We start from the raw sequence: 15,505 nt of genomic DNA, 5'->3' as shown, positions 1-15,505 counted from the left end.
ACAAACAAAAGAAAAAATAATGAGCCCAGGATTCACATTTGGGGCACAAACATGTCAACTAACAGGGAAGTCTGAAATGTCCACGTGTTTCCTACTAACCACCACTGTCCCTGAACTTATCCACACTGCCCACTTCTGAATACTTACCTGGAGGCACTAGGGGTAACTTGGAGATTTTATAGAACCTGTGGCTCTCATGGCTGGACAGTCTGAGGATGCCCCAGGGGATGTGATTTCAGAACAAGACCCTGAGACAGGGCTTCCTATCTACCTGGTGACCTACCACCTCCCCTGTCCTCTTCCCCAGTAATTTATGCATCAGAGTTTTCACTCTACTTTGTCCACTATATAAAAGCTCACAAAGTGGAGGATCCATTGCGTTGGTAAGCATTCTCTTTTTTGTTGTTGGTGTTGTTTGTTTGTTGGTTTGAGACGGAGTCTAGCTCTGTCGCCCAGGCTGGAGTGCAGCGGCAGGATCTCCGCTCACTGCACTGTGTCCGGAATTGGTTCCTTCCAGTGGGTTCTTGCTCTCGCTGAATTCAAGAATAAAACCGTGGACTATCATGGTGAGTGTTACAGTTCTTAAATATGGTGAGCCCGGGGTTTGTCCCTTCACATGTTCAGATGTGTCCGGAGTTTCTTCCTTCCGGTGGGTTCGTGGTATCGCTGGCTTCAGCAGTGAAGCTGCAGACCTTCTCGGTGAGTGTAACAGCTCTTAAAGGTGGCGTCCAGAGTTGTTCCTTCCTCCCGGTGGGTTCCTGATCTCACTGGCTTCAGGAGTGAAGCCGCAGACCTTCGCAATGAGTGTTACAGCTCATGAAGGTAGTGCACACCCAGAGAGTGAGCAGCAGCAAGATTTATTGCAAAGAGCGAAACAGCAAAGCCTCCACAGCCTGGAAGGGGACCCGAGCGGGTTGCCGCTGCTGGCTCCGGTGGTCTGCTTTTATTCCCTTACTTGGCCCCACTCACATCCTGCTGATTGGTCCGTTTTACAGAGAGCGGATTGGTGCATTTACAATCCATTAGCTAGATACAAAAGTTCTCCAACTCCCCACCCCATTAGCTAGACACACAGTGCTGACTGGAGCATTTACAAACCTTTAGCTAGCAACAGAGTGCTGATTGGTGCATTCACAATCCTTTACCTAGACACAAAAGTTCTCCAAGTCCCCACCCGACTCAGAAGCCCAGCCGGCTTCACCTCTCACAACCTCTGTCTCCTGGGTTCAAGCGATTCTCCTGCCTCAGCCTCTCGAGTAGCTGGCATTACAGGCACCCACCACCATGCCCAGCTAACTTTTCTACTTTTAGTAGAGATGGGGTTTCGCTATGTTGGCCAGGCAGGTTTTGAACTCCTGACCTCTGGTGATTCACCTGCCTCAGCCTCCCAAAATACTGGCATTATAAGCGTGAGCCACGGCACCCAGCTAAGCATCCTATTTCTAAGTCACTCACCCACGAGTATGAATTCTTTGCCCAGATTGCTTTGCTCCATTGTAGCTGATTTCAGCCCAGTTATAAGCCTGGAGCACCTGGAGAAATCACACCCAGGTGGGATCCCGAAGGTGGAGAGGGTGGGAAGGGAGCAAAAGAAAGAGAAGGGGTGCAGAAAGAGAGGGACACAGATTCCAAAGAAATACCTGGCCGGTCGGTCTCAAGTTTGCCTCCTCCAGGAAGGGAAGGCAGCATTCTCCCGGTGCTCTCTCCCTCCTCCCCCATGTACTGCGCACATCTCCTTCCCAGACTCAGCCCAGTAGCCACCAAAAGCAAGCTAGAAGTCCCATAGGCTACTCACATGCCCAACAACCCCACACAATGACACTAAACTGGGGAATTGTGTCCTGAGTCCCAAATGACCGACCCCCAGTGTGCTGTGACTAAGCAGTGACCACAAGCAGTACCACCTATCACTGAGTCGGGGAGCTGCTCTCTAAGAACCCCAGCGGCGTGCCCCACTGGGACAAATCAGGCCACCTGGGGCTCCTTCCCATCTGTCTGTCCAATGCTGTGCTAAACACACTTGTAACCAACTTTGTGGAAATGCTCAGCTTGTAAAATGTTAACGTGGGCCCTTGTCAATGCTAAAGAAATAAGCCTGTGACTGGGCGACAGAACAAAACTCCATCAGAAGAAAGAAAAAGAAAGAGAGAGAGAGAGAGAGAGAGAGGGAGGGAGGAAGGGAGGGAGGAAGAAAGGAAGAAAGAAAAGAAGGGAGGGAGGGAGGGACAGAGGAAGGAAGGAAGGAAGGAAGGGGAAGGGGAAGGGGAAGCAAAAGGAAAGAAAAACTAAGCCTTCAGGCAATTGCTTCTCTCTCCCTCTGCGGGTCAACCCCCATGGCAACCTCCCACCCCCGCCCCTGTCCGCAAATGGCGCAAGGTTACAATGGAAAGTGCCTCCACTGGAACAGTCTCAGAACATGACTCGGGGCAGCGACAATCTTATCAGGAGCTTTTCTGTTTGGGATCAGGGGAACGGGTGACTTTGCAAGAGGCCGATAAGGCAGGACCCAAGTTGCATATAAGGGGCAGCTCATGCTGCTGCTCTGCACCTTCCTCCCGTCTTGCTTCTCCCTGGAGTTGGGACCCGGGAAGAACCATGAACTGGCTGCTGCTGCTGGGTCTGGTGGCACTCTCTGAGTGCATCATCTACAAGTGAGTCCCAGTGGCATGGGTGTGAAGACGCCTGCCTCTCACATCGCCCTTCTTTACTCCTGTGTCTTCCTTCTTCCCTTTTTTCTCTCTCTGTCTTTGGCTGTCTCCATCCCCCTTTTCTGCTTCTCTCTCCAACCTTTGGGAGGCAGCTCTGCAGACCTGGTTAAAACTCGGGCCCAGCCCGAGTCTGGTTCCCAGCTCCATCCCTAGTCAACTTAACTTCTTTGCATTATTGCACAGACGTGGGAGCATCTCCCTTCCTTCCATCTTCCTCTCTTAGACCAGCTGGTTAAGAGTCCAGCCTGGTTTTGGTTCCAGCTCCACCACTAGGCAGCTGAACTTCTTTGCATTATTGCACAGAAGTGGGAGCGTCTCCCTTCCTTCTTCCTCTCTTAGACCAGCTTCCCTTCCCTTCTGGGGCTGCCACAGAACCCGGTGAGCAGAATCCTTGCCTAATTCCTCTTCCTCCTCCAAACCACAGGGTCCCCCTCGTCAGAAAGAAGTCCTTGAGGCGCAACCTGTCCGAGCATGGCCTGCTGAAGGACTTCCTGAAGAAGCACAACCGCAACCCAGCCAGCAAGTACTTCCCCCAGGCAGAGGCGCCCACCCTGATAGACGAACAGCCCCTGGAGAACTACCTGGATGTGAGTGTGTGGGCAAGCGGCGGGGCCGGCTCTGAGGACTTGGCCGGCAGGAAAGAGTGTTTCCCTGGGGTCTTGGAGGATGGGCCGGGGCTCTGAGGCTCCAGGCAGTGACCCAGGGTCTGCCCCTAGGTGTCAGTGGCCCCGGGCAGGCAGGAAAGTTCACAGAGCTGTTGCTTCTTGTTCATTCATTCATTCCTTCACTTGTTCATGCAATGTTCATTTCTTCTGAGCGCCTCGTTAAATATCAGGGCCTCTGTGGGGCTCAGGAGGAAACAGCAGTGAGCAAAGTCATAGCCAAGGAGAGAAAGACAGTAATCAAGGAGTCTTGCAAAGCAATGAAAAGAACAGGCAGCAGGAGGACCACAGAGTGAAGGTGTCACACTACAAGACTCTGCCACTTGGGCAGGGAGCCTCCGCGGAGCCATGCAGGAAGAGCGGGAATATCCAATAGAAGACAGAACTCCGCACAGCCTGATCACTTGTGCCGAACCGTGTGCAGGCGGGAGCACAGGGCATTTGAAGGAGAGCCCAGAGGGAGGGAAGAAGGGTGCTGCAGACTGCGGCCCGAGGAGCCGAGGGGTGGACGGAGAGAGGCTCCATCCTAACTGCCACTGATTTATCTCAAACAGGGGGTGACAAAATCAGATCCGAGTTTCAGAAAGATCACTCTGACTTTATTATTTGAGACCCGACAGCAAACACCCTGCCTTCCCACAGATATCGTATGTCCCCTCTGTGCCTGGCACAGGGCAGAGGGCACAGAGCAGTGATGCCTGTGGTTCAGAGATTGGCCTCCGCCATCCAGCAGACCTAGTGCAAATGTGGGTTCTAGCGCCTCTAAGTCACAGGACCTTGGCCAAGACATTTAAATCCTCTGAGCCCGTTTCTTGGTCTGGAAAACAAAAACACTAATATCTACCAACAGAGGTTGTTGCCAGGAATTAACGCAATCATGTTTTCTGGAGTGCTTAGCATGGGGTCTGGCAGGCCCTTGGTAAGAGGCTTAGTTAGTGCATTTATTTAGTTAACAAATATTTGGCAAATATTGGCACCTCTCTATGTGCCAGAGGCTATGCAAGTGGCCAAAACAATGGTGAATAATCAAAGTTCCTGGAGCTTATATTCTACAGGGGATGACAGATAAGCAAGCGTGGAAGATAATTTCAGGTACTGATGAGGGCCAAGACAAATTAATTAATTGAACTATGGGGAAAAAGAAGATCGAGAGGGAGCAAATGTAGATAAAGTGGTCACAGAAGGACTGTTGGTAGAGGGGACATTTGACTACAGACCCGAATGATTGATTTTTGAAAAAAAAGATCAGCCAAAGAAAGATCTAGAATAAACATTTTCCTAGCACAAGGAATAGCCAATGCAAAGGTCCTGGGGCAGGAGTGACTAGTCATCACCAAAGAACAGCAAGCAGACCAGTGTGGCGAGAACAGAGCCGGCAAGGGGGGAAAGTGCTGCCACTCAGAATAAAAATACTGGTTGGTTGTCTGAGGTGGGTGGATCACTTGAGGACAGGAGTTCCAGACCAGCCTGGAAACATGGTGAAACCCCGTCACTACTACAAATACAAAAATTAGCCGGGCGTGATGGCACACACCTGTCATCCCAGCTACTTGGGAGGCTGAGGCAGGAGAATCACTGGAACCCAGGAGGCAGAGGCTGCAGTGAGCCGAGATCGTGCCACTGCACTCCAGCCTGGACAACAGAGCGAGACTTGCCTCAAAAAAAAAAAGAAGAAGAAAAATACTGGCAATGCCCTTTCTTGCAACCTGCTCACACATCTAGATGTAGAAATAAGAAAACCAGCCAGGTTTCCATCTTTAGGTGGCTTGCTTAGCTTCTGAAAAACAATTTAAGGCACAAGCACTTAAGCTGTCACTTGCCCGGTGCTAGAAGATTCCACCCCCATCCTCTGAGAACATGTGCTGTAAGGATGGGAAGACTGTGACAGACAAGACAATGGCTGAAGAGAGAACAGCAGACTGTTAGATGCTTGTGGTGCTTAGGAGAGAGCAGAAGGTAAATTGGGGGAGCAATCAGGGAAGACTTCAAGGAGGAAGGGACGCCAGGGCTGGGCTTAGAAGGATGAAGGCGGTGGCTGGGAAGAGAAAGACAAGAACTGTGAGGAGGGAAGGAAAAGGTTGAGAGGGCAACCGAGGAGGTGACCCAGAGAGAGCCCCTAGGGAGGCCCCGACAGAGAGACCCCGGTCCATGAACTGTGCTGTCCCGGCCTCGGCAGGTGGAGTACTTCGGCACTATCGGCATCGGAACCCCTGCCCAGGATTTCACCGTGATCTTTGACACCGGATCCTCCAACCTGTGGGTGCCCTCAGTCTACTGCTCCAGTCTCGCATGCAGTAAGTTCCCAGCCTGCCCCACCCCACTCTCGCTCCCCAGCACCAGCTGACCCTGGGGAACCCTGGACACCCGTGGGCTTCTGATAGCTCCCACCTCAAGCCTGCTGGAGCCACTCGACAGGCATTTACTGAGCACCTACTACGTGCCAAGCACTGGGCGCAGGTGCTCCACGGGGTAAAGGGATGAGTGATACGATCCCTGCAGTCAAAGATTTTCCAGTCTGTGGGGAAGAGAGAAGTTCCCCAAAATACCCACAGCCTGGGAGAGGAAATATAGGGGCCCAAAGCAAGACAGGGCCAACGGGCTGTAGAATAGCCCGCTAGGAAAGAGTCCAGTGTGAGGAAATGGCTCCAAAGCCTGGCCCGGACAGGCTAGAGGTGAGTGCTGAGCTCCTTTAAAAAAAAAAAAGAAAAATCATTGGTTGCTAATGAAAGAGAGCTTGTCTTTGGAAGTCATGAACAATGTGTGTTGCGGGTTCCTTCCTCTTCTAATGTTTTCACCTGAGTTTTAATTAAGATGGGGTGCCTGTGTCATCATCCACATAATGGGAGCACTGGCCGCAGGCTGGGGGGTGAAAGCGCTCGTCACTGGGTAGCCACCAGCCTGCTCAGCTCAATGTTGGCCTTGGGGAGTCCCCGGTAGGCCCTTGGGGTTGCCTGGGTACCTGCCATCAGTGAATGGTCCCAGGAGTTCAATGAGACAGGACAGAACATGGGGTCTCTTGGGGTCCAAGGGTCTAGGGGAAAAGGTCACTGCTCACCTCCAGAGCCCTTCCTGGGGCCAGGGCACCCCATCCCAGGAAGACGTCCCAGCCTGTGACCTTCACCCAGCTCTCAGAGGCTGACAATCACCGCTTGCCGTTGCAGCCAACCACAACCTCTTCAACCCTCAGGATTCCTCCACCTACCAGTCCACCAGCGGGACACTCTCCATCACCTACGGCACCGGCAGCATGACAGGCATCCTCGGATACGACACTGTCCAGGTGGGCGCCTGCAGGCTGCCGCTGCATCCCGCCATCAGGCACCCCCAGAATCAGCTTATTCCAGCACGATGAGTGTCGGTGATCACAAAAGTAACCTGATTGGGGGTACGGGCTGGGGGAGAAGCAGCAGAGATGTCACAGACGTTGCTAGCTCGGGTGGCAGTGAGTAAAAGGGTGGGCTGCCGGGAGCCATAAGCCAGCCTCAGCTCCACCCAAGCAGAATGTTATGGAGGGTGGGGAGAGTCAGTAAAGGCTCAATTCTAACTGGCACCTCCTCCTCTTCCTCCTTCTCCCAACCTGCAGCCCCCCCACGTCCTCAAATCTCCACAAGCCCTCTCTGCTACTTTTGGGGCATGGCAGGGGTCAAAGGCCCTGATTCGCCCGGGGTCTGCTTTGCATTTCTTCATCCGTAACACAAACATACAGTGAATCTGTTCTCCAGCAAAATCTCACACTGAGTCATAGACCGTGGCCATCTGCAGATCAGCTGCCATGGTTACCTCCAGCAGAGGAACGAGCATTCCAGGAGACAGTCCCTCTCCCCTCCTTCCGGGCTGATACCCTGGCAGCCAAGTCCTGCATGGGATGAACCAGGGCAGCTGTAGGCCTGAGGCTGGCACCCAGAGCTCAGTGAACGTGACCTGAGGGTGAATATCATCTCGGATCCCCCACCCAGGTTGGAGGCATCTCGGACACCAATCAGATCTTCGGCTTGAGCGAGACCGAACCCGGCTCCTTCCTGTATTATGCTCCCTTCGACGGCATCCTGGGGCTGGCCTACCCCAGCATTTCCTCGTCCGGGGCCACACCCGTCTTTGACAACATCTGGGACCAGGGCCTGGTTTCTCAGGACCTCTTCTCTGTCTACCTGAGCGCGTAAGTTGGGTGGAGAGGGGCCTCCTCCCACCTCCCCCTCCAGAGGTCACAGTGTTCTGGCCCAGCAGGAGCTGTTCAAGGCTGGCTGCGATGGAGAGGGTCTTGGGAAGCAAGGGATTTGGAAAGTCAATTTTTGAGGCTAGAGAAATGTGTCTTTGGAGAGTGATAGTGCCAAGTCTCTCTCTGACGGGCCATGTGCACTCCATCTCATTTACCAGCATCTTTATCCCCTTGATGTGCACAACTCAAATGTCCTCAGCCATTTGCCCCTCAGTGCCAGTTCCCTCATCCTTGGCCCCCAAAGATGCCACTGAAATGAATACACTTGGCCAGACACGGTGGTTCATGCTTGTAATCCCAACACTTTGGGAGTCTGAGACATGAGGATCACCTGAAGTCAGGAGTTCAAGACCAGCCTGGTCAACATGGCAAAACCCTGTCTCTACTAAAAAATACAAAAATTAGCCAGGCGTGGTGGCAGGCACCAGTACACCCAGCTACTCGGGAGGCTGAGGCAGGGAGAATCGCTTGAGCCTGGGAGGCGGAGGTTGCAGTGAGCCAAGATTGTGCCACTGCATTCCAGTCTGGGCAACAGAGCGAGACTCCATCTCAGAAAATAAATAAATAAATAAACAAAGTGAATACACTTAAAACAGAACAAAATTCCATAACACAAAAATGAAAAGATTTGATCAAGATATATCATGGATGATGACATTTTTAAATCATGAAAGCAAGTTTCTTTTGTGATTTAATAAAACCTAGGTTCCATTTGTGACCGTGGGCTAATTCTAGGAATGAACAAAGAAATACATGAACAAACAAACAAATGAACAAAGAATAAATCAAATGTCAATTTCGGCTGAGTAGAGTGTTACGCAAGAATATCTGAGGGCATCATCCACTTTCTTAAGACACTCAACGTTCCTCTAACACTCACGAACGTCCTCGTCTTTTGAAAGGATTTGCCGTCATTCACTTGTTTCCTCGGTTCGTAACTACACATCTAGGTCCTCGCTATATAGCATTACACTGTGAGACGTTCACAGCAAAGGTGGGTGGGTTCAGTGAGGGGGTCATGTTTTATACATGGCCAGTTCTCCGATGACTGATTTCTTATTGCCATCTACATTTGTTCTGCATCTACCCTGAAACTGCAAAGATTTAGAAAATGAATATTGAAATAACAAGGACTCCTGCAATTTACAACAGGAAGGCTCTTTGTCATGTGTTCCTCTTGGCCAGTTGATGTTCAAGGTGGCTCTGAAACATAATCTGCCTTTATGAGCCCTTAAATATTTCACGTGGGGCCGTTGTATCTCCCCAGCTAGATCTGAGTCTCTCAATCTGGGCATTATTAACATTTCAGACCAGCATAAGTCCTTGCCAGGGACTGTCCCATGCATTGTAGGACGTTTGGCAGCATCCCCAGCCTCTAAACATTAGATGCCAGTAGCATCCACTACCCCCACCCAATCAATCCAAAATGTCTCCAGACATTCCCCTGGGGGCAAAACTGCTCCCAGCTAAGAACAAGAGATCTCCACCATCAAGTCCTTAAGAGCCGACACTGTCACCCATTCACATCCCTGGGGTCGCCATGGCAACTAGAGTGAGTACCACAGTGGAAACCACACATCAACCTAAAAGACCCGTGTTCTTCCAAACGTAGTTCCACCACTCCCCCGCTGTGTGACCTTGGGCAGGTGACCTCACCTCCCTCAGGCTCAGTGTCCTCATGGGAAGTGGAAATAACAGTGACAGTGTCCACTGCGTGGGCCCTGGCCTAAGAGGACAAGAAACCACATTTGTCACACCCCAGGACAGCCTGCCAAGTGCCCAATCAAGGGTAGCTCCGAGGAGCCAACAGCAGATGTTCACACAAATGAACGAACAGAGAAATTCATGTCTTCTTCCCTCACTTTCCACAGCGATGACCAGAGTGGCAGCGTGGTGATATTTGGTGGCATTGACTCTTCTTACTACACTGGAAGTCTGAACTGGGTTCCTGTTTCTGTCGAGGGTTACTGGCAGATCTCCGTGGACAGGTGGGACTGCCACAGACAGGCAGCATCCAGGCCTGGGCCCCACATCCCATTTCCTTATGGATTCATAGCTAACCAGCTTTCCAGAATCCCCCCAGGGACAGCTGACACAGGGGAACACACTCCAGGGGGAAGGCGGAAGTTGGCCCAGCCAGAGAAACCCTAGAAAGACACGTCCCGGGCGGAGGAGGGAAGAGCTGTCTGGGAAGCCGAGACTCTGCAAGGGTCAGATAGCCAATGTCCTAATAGTCACGGAGGCAGAACAATCCACCAGCATCCCTGGGGAAAGCTGGGCAACCACCTGTCCACACATCTCAATTTAACGGGCCTGGGAACCAGCAATGCTCCTCCCACTCGAAGAAATGTGTCACTTTCAGTCTAGAAGTAGGGCAAAATGGCTAAGAAATTGTGTGAAGTCATTTCTCAAGAGTGAACAATTCTCCAGGACAAGGACTTTCGGTACTAAAACCGGGACCATCCCAGGCAAACCAGGACACATTGATCACCTCATGTCTGCCCAGCCATGCTAGCATTTCACCAGTTCCTCCAACTCCTGCCCCAGCCCTCTGGTCTCTGTCCCTCCCCGCATACCGTCCCCTGTTGATGTCCTCCTTCTCTCTTCACCTGCCTGGAATCCCTGGGTGTCTGCTCCCCTGGCTGCTTCCCTCCACCGCCTCTCACCCTGGACGCTGTTTTGTTCCCTGCCGCACGCCTGGCTTATCATCCTGCCCTTCTGCCACCATAACTTATCTTGCCAGCCAGGCCGGGAGCTCCCTGCAGCCTGGAACTGTGAGGCTGTCTGGTTTAGCTTTGCGTTTCCCATGCCTGGCAGAGAGTGGGCACTTGCAAAATATTTGTTGCATAAATGAATGCAGGATGAATGAATGTGTAAACGAGAGGAACAGAAATTTCACTCACTGGCCAATGGATGGGTGGGGAAGAAATGTCTGGGGTCACCTCCTGGTTCCCCCTTGGAGAGATGTACCCCTGAGGGCTCAGGGACCTTCACTTGCTCCTTGCTCTCAGCATCACCATGAACGGAGAGGCCATCGCCTGCGCTGAGGGCTGCCAGGCCATTGTTGACACTGGCACCTCTCTGCTGACCGGCCCAACCAGCCCCATTGCCAACATCCAGAGCGACATCGGAGCCAGCGAGAACTCAGACGGCGAGGTGAGTCCAGCCCCGACGGCTCTGTTCTACACTCAAATAGTGGGTGTGCCAGGCACACGGGACCAAAACCCTTCCAACTTTTCTCACCTCACTCTTTCCAGATGGTGGTCAGCTGCTCAGCCATCAGCAGCCTGCCCGACATCGTCTTCACCATCAATGGAATCCAGTATCCTGTGCCACCCAGTGCCTACATCCTGCAGGTGAGGGGGCTCTGGACCATCCACTAGAGGGGCTCACACAGAATGTGGCCACAGAGTCCCCTCTGCAGAGGGAAAGTGCGCTTCCACGAGCTGAAGCCGAGAGGCAGAGGCAGACGAACATCTGCCCCAGACAGCTCCGGAGAGAAGGAACAGATTGAAAACAAACGCAGGAATAAGAACTCGGATACAGCCCCCTAAGGGAACAAGTGAAGCAAAGGTTAATGGAGGGAAAAGAGGATTCTATTTGGATCCCTGAGTCCAAGTCCTGGGTCTGAATTACCAGCCCATTGATTCTGAGCAAGATACAACTCATCTCAGCCTCAGTTTTCTCATCCAAAATGTAGACATGGCAGCTTTCCCCACCCTCAGAGTGCGGTAAGGTTAACCAAGTGAGACTCATCACATCAGAACTACCAAGGGTTGGGTAAAGGGAAATCCTCATTTCCATAGGCTGGGGCTTCCGACACTCCTACCATCTCTACCAAGTAGCAAATCTTTAGCTGTACGAGCCACAGGAAAACTCTCCCTTCTATTACTATAACGTCAGGTGGAAAACTGATTTTGCCAGTGGACTGATGTTACTCAACAAGAAGCACTGATGCCTGGGCTCCCCCAGTGATTCTGATTACATTAGGAGAGGGCAAGGCCTGAGCAATGGGATGGGCTACGGGGGTTCAAAGCTCCCCAGGTGACGTGCAGACAAGGTCACAGCCCAGTGACTTAGTGAGGCAAGAGGCTAACAGCTCCTCCGGTTTGCCCCTGGTCGGGATCAGAATAATCATGAGAAAAGGCTGTGTGGGCTGAGTTTTCACACTCCTTCCTACCAGCTGAATTCTCCCCAAGGCCTTAGCTCTGATGCTGATGTCAGGGTTCCTGTGCCTGCCAGAAACGCCAGATAATGTCCAGTAATGCGTAGAAACCAATCGTGCTGTGGACAGCTTCTACAGGCCGACTCCAGGCCAACAACAGCCGAGTCCCTGGACACTGAGCCAGGAAGCTCCTCCTTGCACATGCCTTGCAGCTGGACCAGGGCGCCCTGGATGTTTATCACTCAGTGCCTGTCACTGCTGAATCGACGTCTCAACTCCACTTTTATTCTCCTTTTCTCCAGAGCCAGGGCAGCTGCATCAGCGGCTTCCAGGGCATGGACGTCCCCACCGAATCTGGAGAGCTTTGGATCCTGGGTGATGTCTTCATCCGCCAGTACTTCACTGTCTTCGACAGAGCAAACAACCAGGTCGGCCTGGCTCCCGTGGCTTAAGCCCAGGTCTTTCCAGCCACCTCCCAGGAAGATCTGACCTCCGTCCTGTGCCCACTTTAGATGTATCTAATTCTCCTGACTGTCCTTCCAGGGGAGTGTGAAGGTCTTGGCCCTGTTCCCTGTCTTACCAATAATGTAGAATAAAAACATAACCTACTGAAACAGGTTTTGTGGAGCTGCTTCTCTTTGCTGGTCTTTTTCCTTCACATCACTGGGGTTAGAACGCCAGGGCAGGGACCAAAATAACCACATCCACTTGGATGGCAGCCAACAGGGTGACCCCAGCAGCGGACACTTCATGGTGGAGCCAGGAAGACAGAGGCCTGCAGGGGGCTGTGCTGGAAGCATCATAAAAACACCTGGGGGCCAAAAATGCTGGGCTCATTCTCTTCTCATAGAAGGGACAGTGAGAGCTGAGATCGTGCCATTGTACTCCAGCCTGGGCAACACAGAGAGACTCCATCTCAAAAAAAAAAAAAAGAAAGAAAGAAAGAAAAGAGAGAGAAAAAAAGAAAAAATAGCACTGAAGCTCTTAGTTGAGGGAGTCAACTTCTTACTTCTCCCAAAACCAGTAAGAGATTATGACAAGGCTGGGAGCAGTGGCTCATACCTGTAATCCCAGCACTTTGGGAGGCTGAGACAGACAGGTCACAAGTTTGAGACCAGCCTGGCCAACATGGTGAAATCCCGTCTCTACTCAAAATGCAAAAATTAGCTGGGCGTGGTGGTGCGTGCCTGGAATCCCAGCTACTCGGGAGGCTGAGGCAGGAGAATCGCTTGAACCGGGAAGGTGGAGGTTGCAGTGAGCTGAGATCGCACCATTGCACTCTAGCCTGGGCAACGGAGTGAGACTGCAGCTCAAAAAAAAAGAGACAAAGATCATGAGGAAAAGAAAGCAATCAGGAGAGACAGGAGAGGTGGACACTAATGGCGATGTCCCTAAGTAGATAGGACAGGGCAGTGTTGTCTGCAAGACATGGACAGGAGAAGTGGAAGAAGCTGATACCCCACAGTCTTCCAGGACGCCCCTGTGATTCGCTGGTGACCAAGACTCACTGTCAATCTCCCGCAAGGTCCCAGGCACAAGACCCTGAACACATCTGTTTCCCCGTCTGTAACAAACAGAATGGTGTTCCACTTCCCTGAGCAGAGGCTGTGAGACAGAGAATTAAGCACGCTCAGTAGCATATATTCCCTAGAAAGGCAAAGAGGAAATGGAGCAGTTTCTCAGACTGAGCTTGGTAGCAAAACGTACAATGGAAAACATAGTTTCAAAATAAGTACAGAACAACTACGTTCCAGGCCCTTCCCCAGGGCTCACCAGCTACAGTTCCCAATCAAAGGCTCTGATAAGTCCTGCTGCAAAGTGATCTGTTTCATTTTAACTCAGCTCAGCTTGATCTCAGACTCTCTCTTGCTAGGAAGTCTATTACAGCCCTGGGCCTCTCAGCATGCACACTGGGAAAATTTCCATAGCTCCTGCTTCTGGTAACAGCCAACCCAGGCTGTCTGCTGAAGGCAGGGCCAGAGGCTGGAGCTGGGCTGTAGGAGGGCCAGGGATGATCTCCAACGCCCAGTCTCCCCGGGGTCACTCTCACCCTCCCAAGCCCACTTTCCATAGCTGAGTCAACTTTATGAAACATACATTTCGTCTCATCCCTTCCTTGCTTAAAACTCTTAATGCCTTCTTGCCACTGCCTTTGGAACAAAACAGCAAATCTTTGGCATAGTTCCAGGTCCTGTGTGCTCCTTTCCCTCAAAACCATCCCTGCCTCACTCTGATCCCACTGCCCTGAGCTCCCTCCACCCTGGCTCCCACGGCCACGATAACCCAAGTGCTTTCCCACCTCCAGACTTTGCACATGCTGGTTCCTTTGCCTGGGTTGCCTTTCCCTCTTTCTTGCCTTGCTAACACCTAGCATCTGCAGACGTGGCTTAAATGTCACTTCCCAACCAGGTGCGGTGGCTCACACATATAATCCCAACACTCTGGGAGGCCGAGGTGGGCAGATGAACTGAGGTCAGGAATTGGAGACCAGCCTGGCCAACATGGTGAAATCCCATCTCTACTAAAAATACAAAAAATTAGCTTGGCGTGGTGGCGGGCACCTGTAATCCCAGCTACTCGGGAGGCTGAGGCAGGAGAATCGCTTGAACCCAGGAGGCAGACGTTGCAGTGAGCTGAGATCATGCCATTGTATTCCAGCCTGGGCAAAAAGAGTGAAACTCCACCTCAAAAAAAAAAAGTCACTTCCCTGTAAAAGTGATCAGCCCTCCCTGACCACTCTCCCATAGAGCCTGGGCCCACCTTATCCCTCATGGTACTTGGCACGACTTGTAACGACACATTTAAGTGTTTCAGATTCACAAGGGCAGGGATGGTTATCGTATTTAGGGTTGAAGCCTGAGCAGAAAGAACAGGGCTTGGCACATAGTAGGTGGTCCCTAAATTGTTGCTGAATGAGTGATTAGCGATGATGTTTTAAAAGGAAACAACTCAGATAGGATGAGAGTATGAGATGTGGAGAGGGTTTGACAAAGGCCAGGTGAATGACAACAGGGGGGTCAGGTCCCACCCCCACCAACATTCCATCCTCCTCACATTTTGTCATGGGATAAGCAGGTGGATATCTCAAGTTTCTGGGAAGGAATTTCACCCTGTCCTGGCTCCTTTGCTGGATTTGTTTTTCTGACATTTCCCACGTAGCTACTTTGAAGCTAGGCAGTGTGCTAGGCTCCAGGGATACGGGTAGGCCTTCCTGGATGCTATCCGTTCTCCTGCGCCTGGCCCCATCCTTCCTTCCTCCCCCATCTCAACCCCAGCAGCTGCAGCTCAGCCTCTCTCTCCCAGCACCTCTTTCATTCCCACCCTGGGATTCCCGAACCCAGCCAGCATCTAAAGAGCTTCCTCATTAGACAGATCATTTGACCGGAAAGCCCTGTGCCAACATATCCGAAGGGATCCTCCCTATGTTGCTGCACAAGAGACGATGAATTCACAAGCCTTTGCTGCAGTCTCAGGTCTCTGCTTCATGCATCTTCCTCTAAGGCCTTGGGGGTCTAAGCACAGCTCCTTCTGTTCTTTTCATTCACACTCGTCCAGGAGTGTTATTTTAATCTCACAGGTCTCCTGCCCCATCCATCCTCACCTGTCCCAAATGATCACTCCACACATTGCTGGTGGAAGTGTAAATTGGCACCACCCTAAGGAGCATGATGTGGCTGTTTCTGTCAAAACTTGAAGGGGTGGCCTGCCCCTCCACACCTGTGGGTGTTTCTCCTTAGGTGGAACGAGCGACTTG

The 15,505-nt window shown here is 51.8% G+C and overlaps 1 protein-coding gene across 1 annotated transcript; it reads left to right on the top strand.

Annotated features, from left to right (window-relative positions):
* Positions 1-2,480: 2,480 nt before the first annotated feature.
* On the top strand, positions 2,481-12,378 carry LOC106996192 (pepsin A-1). Its single transcript, XM_077962754.1, has 9 exons — positions 2,481-2,651; positions 3,133-3,295; positions 5,547-5,664; positions 6,532-6,650; positions 7,327-7,526; positions 9,458-9,574; positions 10,598-10,742; positions 10,844-10,942; positions 12,054-12,378. The coding sequence occupies exons 1-9, from the start codon at positions 2,596-2,598 to the stop codon at positions 12,201-12,203; spliced, it is 1,167 nt and encodes a 388-aa protein (XP_077818880.1). The 5' UTR covers positions 2,481-2,595; the 3' UTR covers positions 12,204-12,378.
* The last annotated feature ends 3,127 nt before the right edge of the window (positions 12,379-15,505 follow it).

Source organism: Macaca mulatta, chromosome 14, assembly GCF_049350105.2.
Source record: "Macaca mulatta isolate MMU2019108-1 chromosome 14, T2T-MMU8v2.0, whole genome shotgun sequence".
Lineage (NCBI taxonomy): Eukaryota > Metazoa > Chordata > Mammalia > Primates > Cercopithecidae > Macaca > Macaca mulatta.
This window is presented reverse-complemented; position numbering and strand designations above follow the sequence as displayed.

Coding starts and splice junctions, on each gene's coding strand:
- LOC106996192 (XM_077962754.1), top strand. CDS start 2,596: ATGAACTGGCTGCTGCTGCTGGGTCTGGTGGCACTCTCTGAGTGCATC. Junction 5,665..6,531: donor CTGCTCCAGTCTCGCATGCA/GTAAGTTCCCAG, acceptor TTGCCGTTGCAG/CCAACCACAACCTCTTCAAC. Junction 10,743..10,843: donor GCGAGAACTCAGACGGCGAG/GTGAGTCCAGCC, acceptor CACTCTTTCCAG/ATGGTGGTCAGCTGCTCAGC.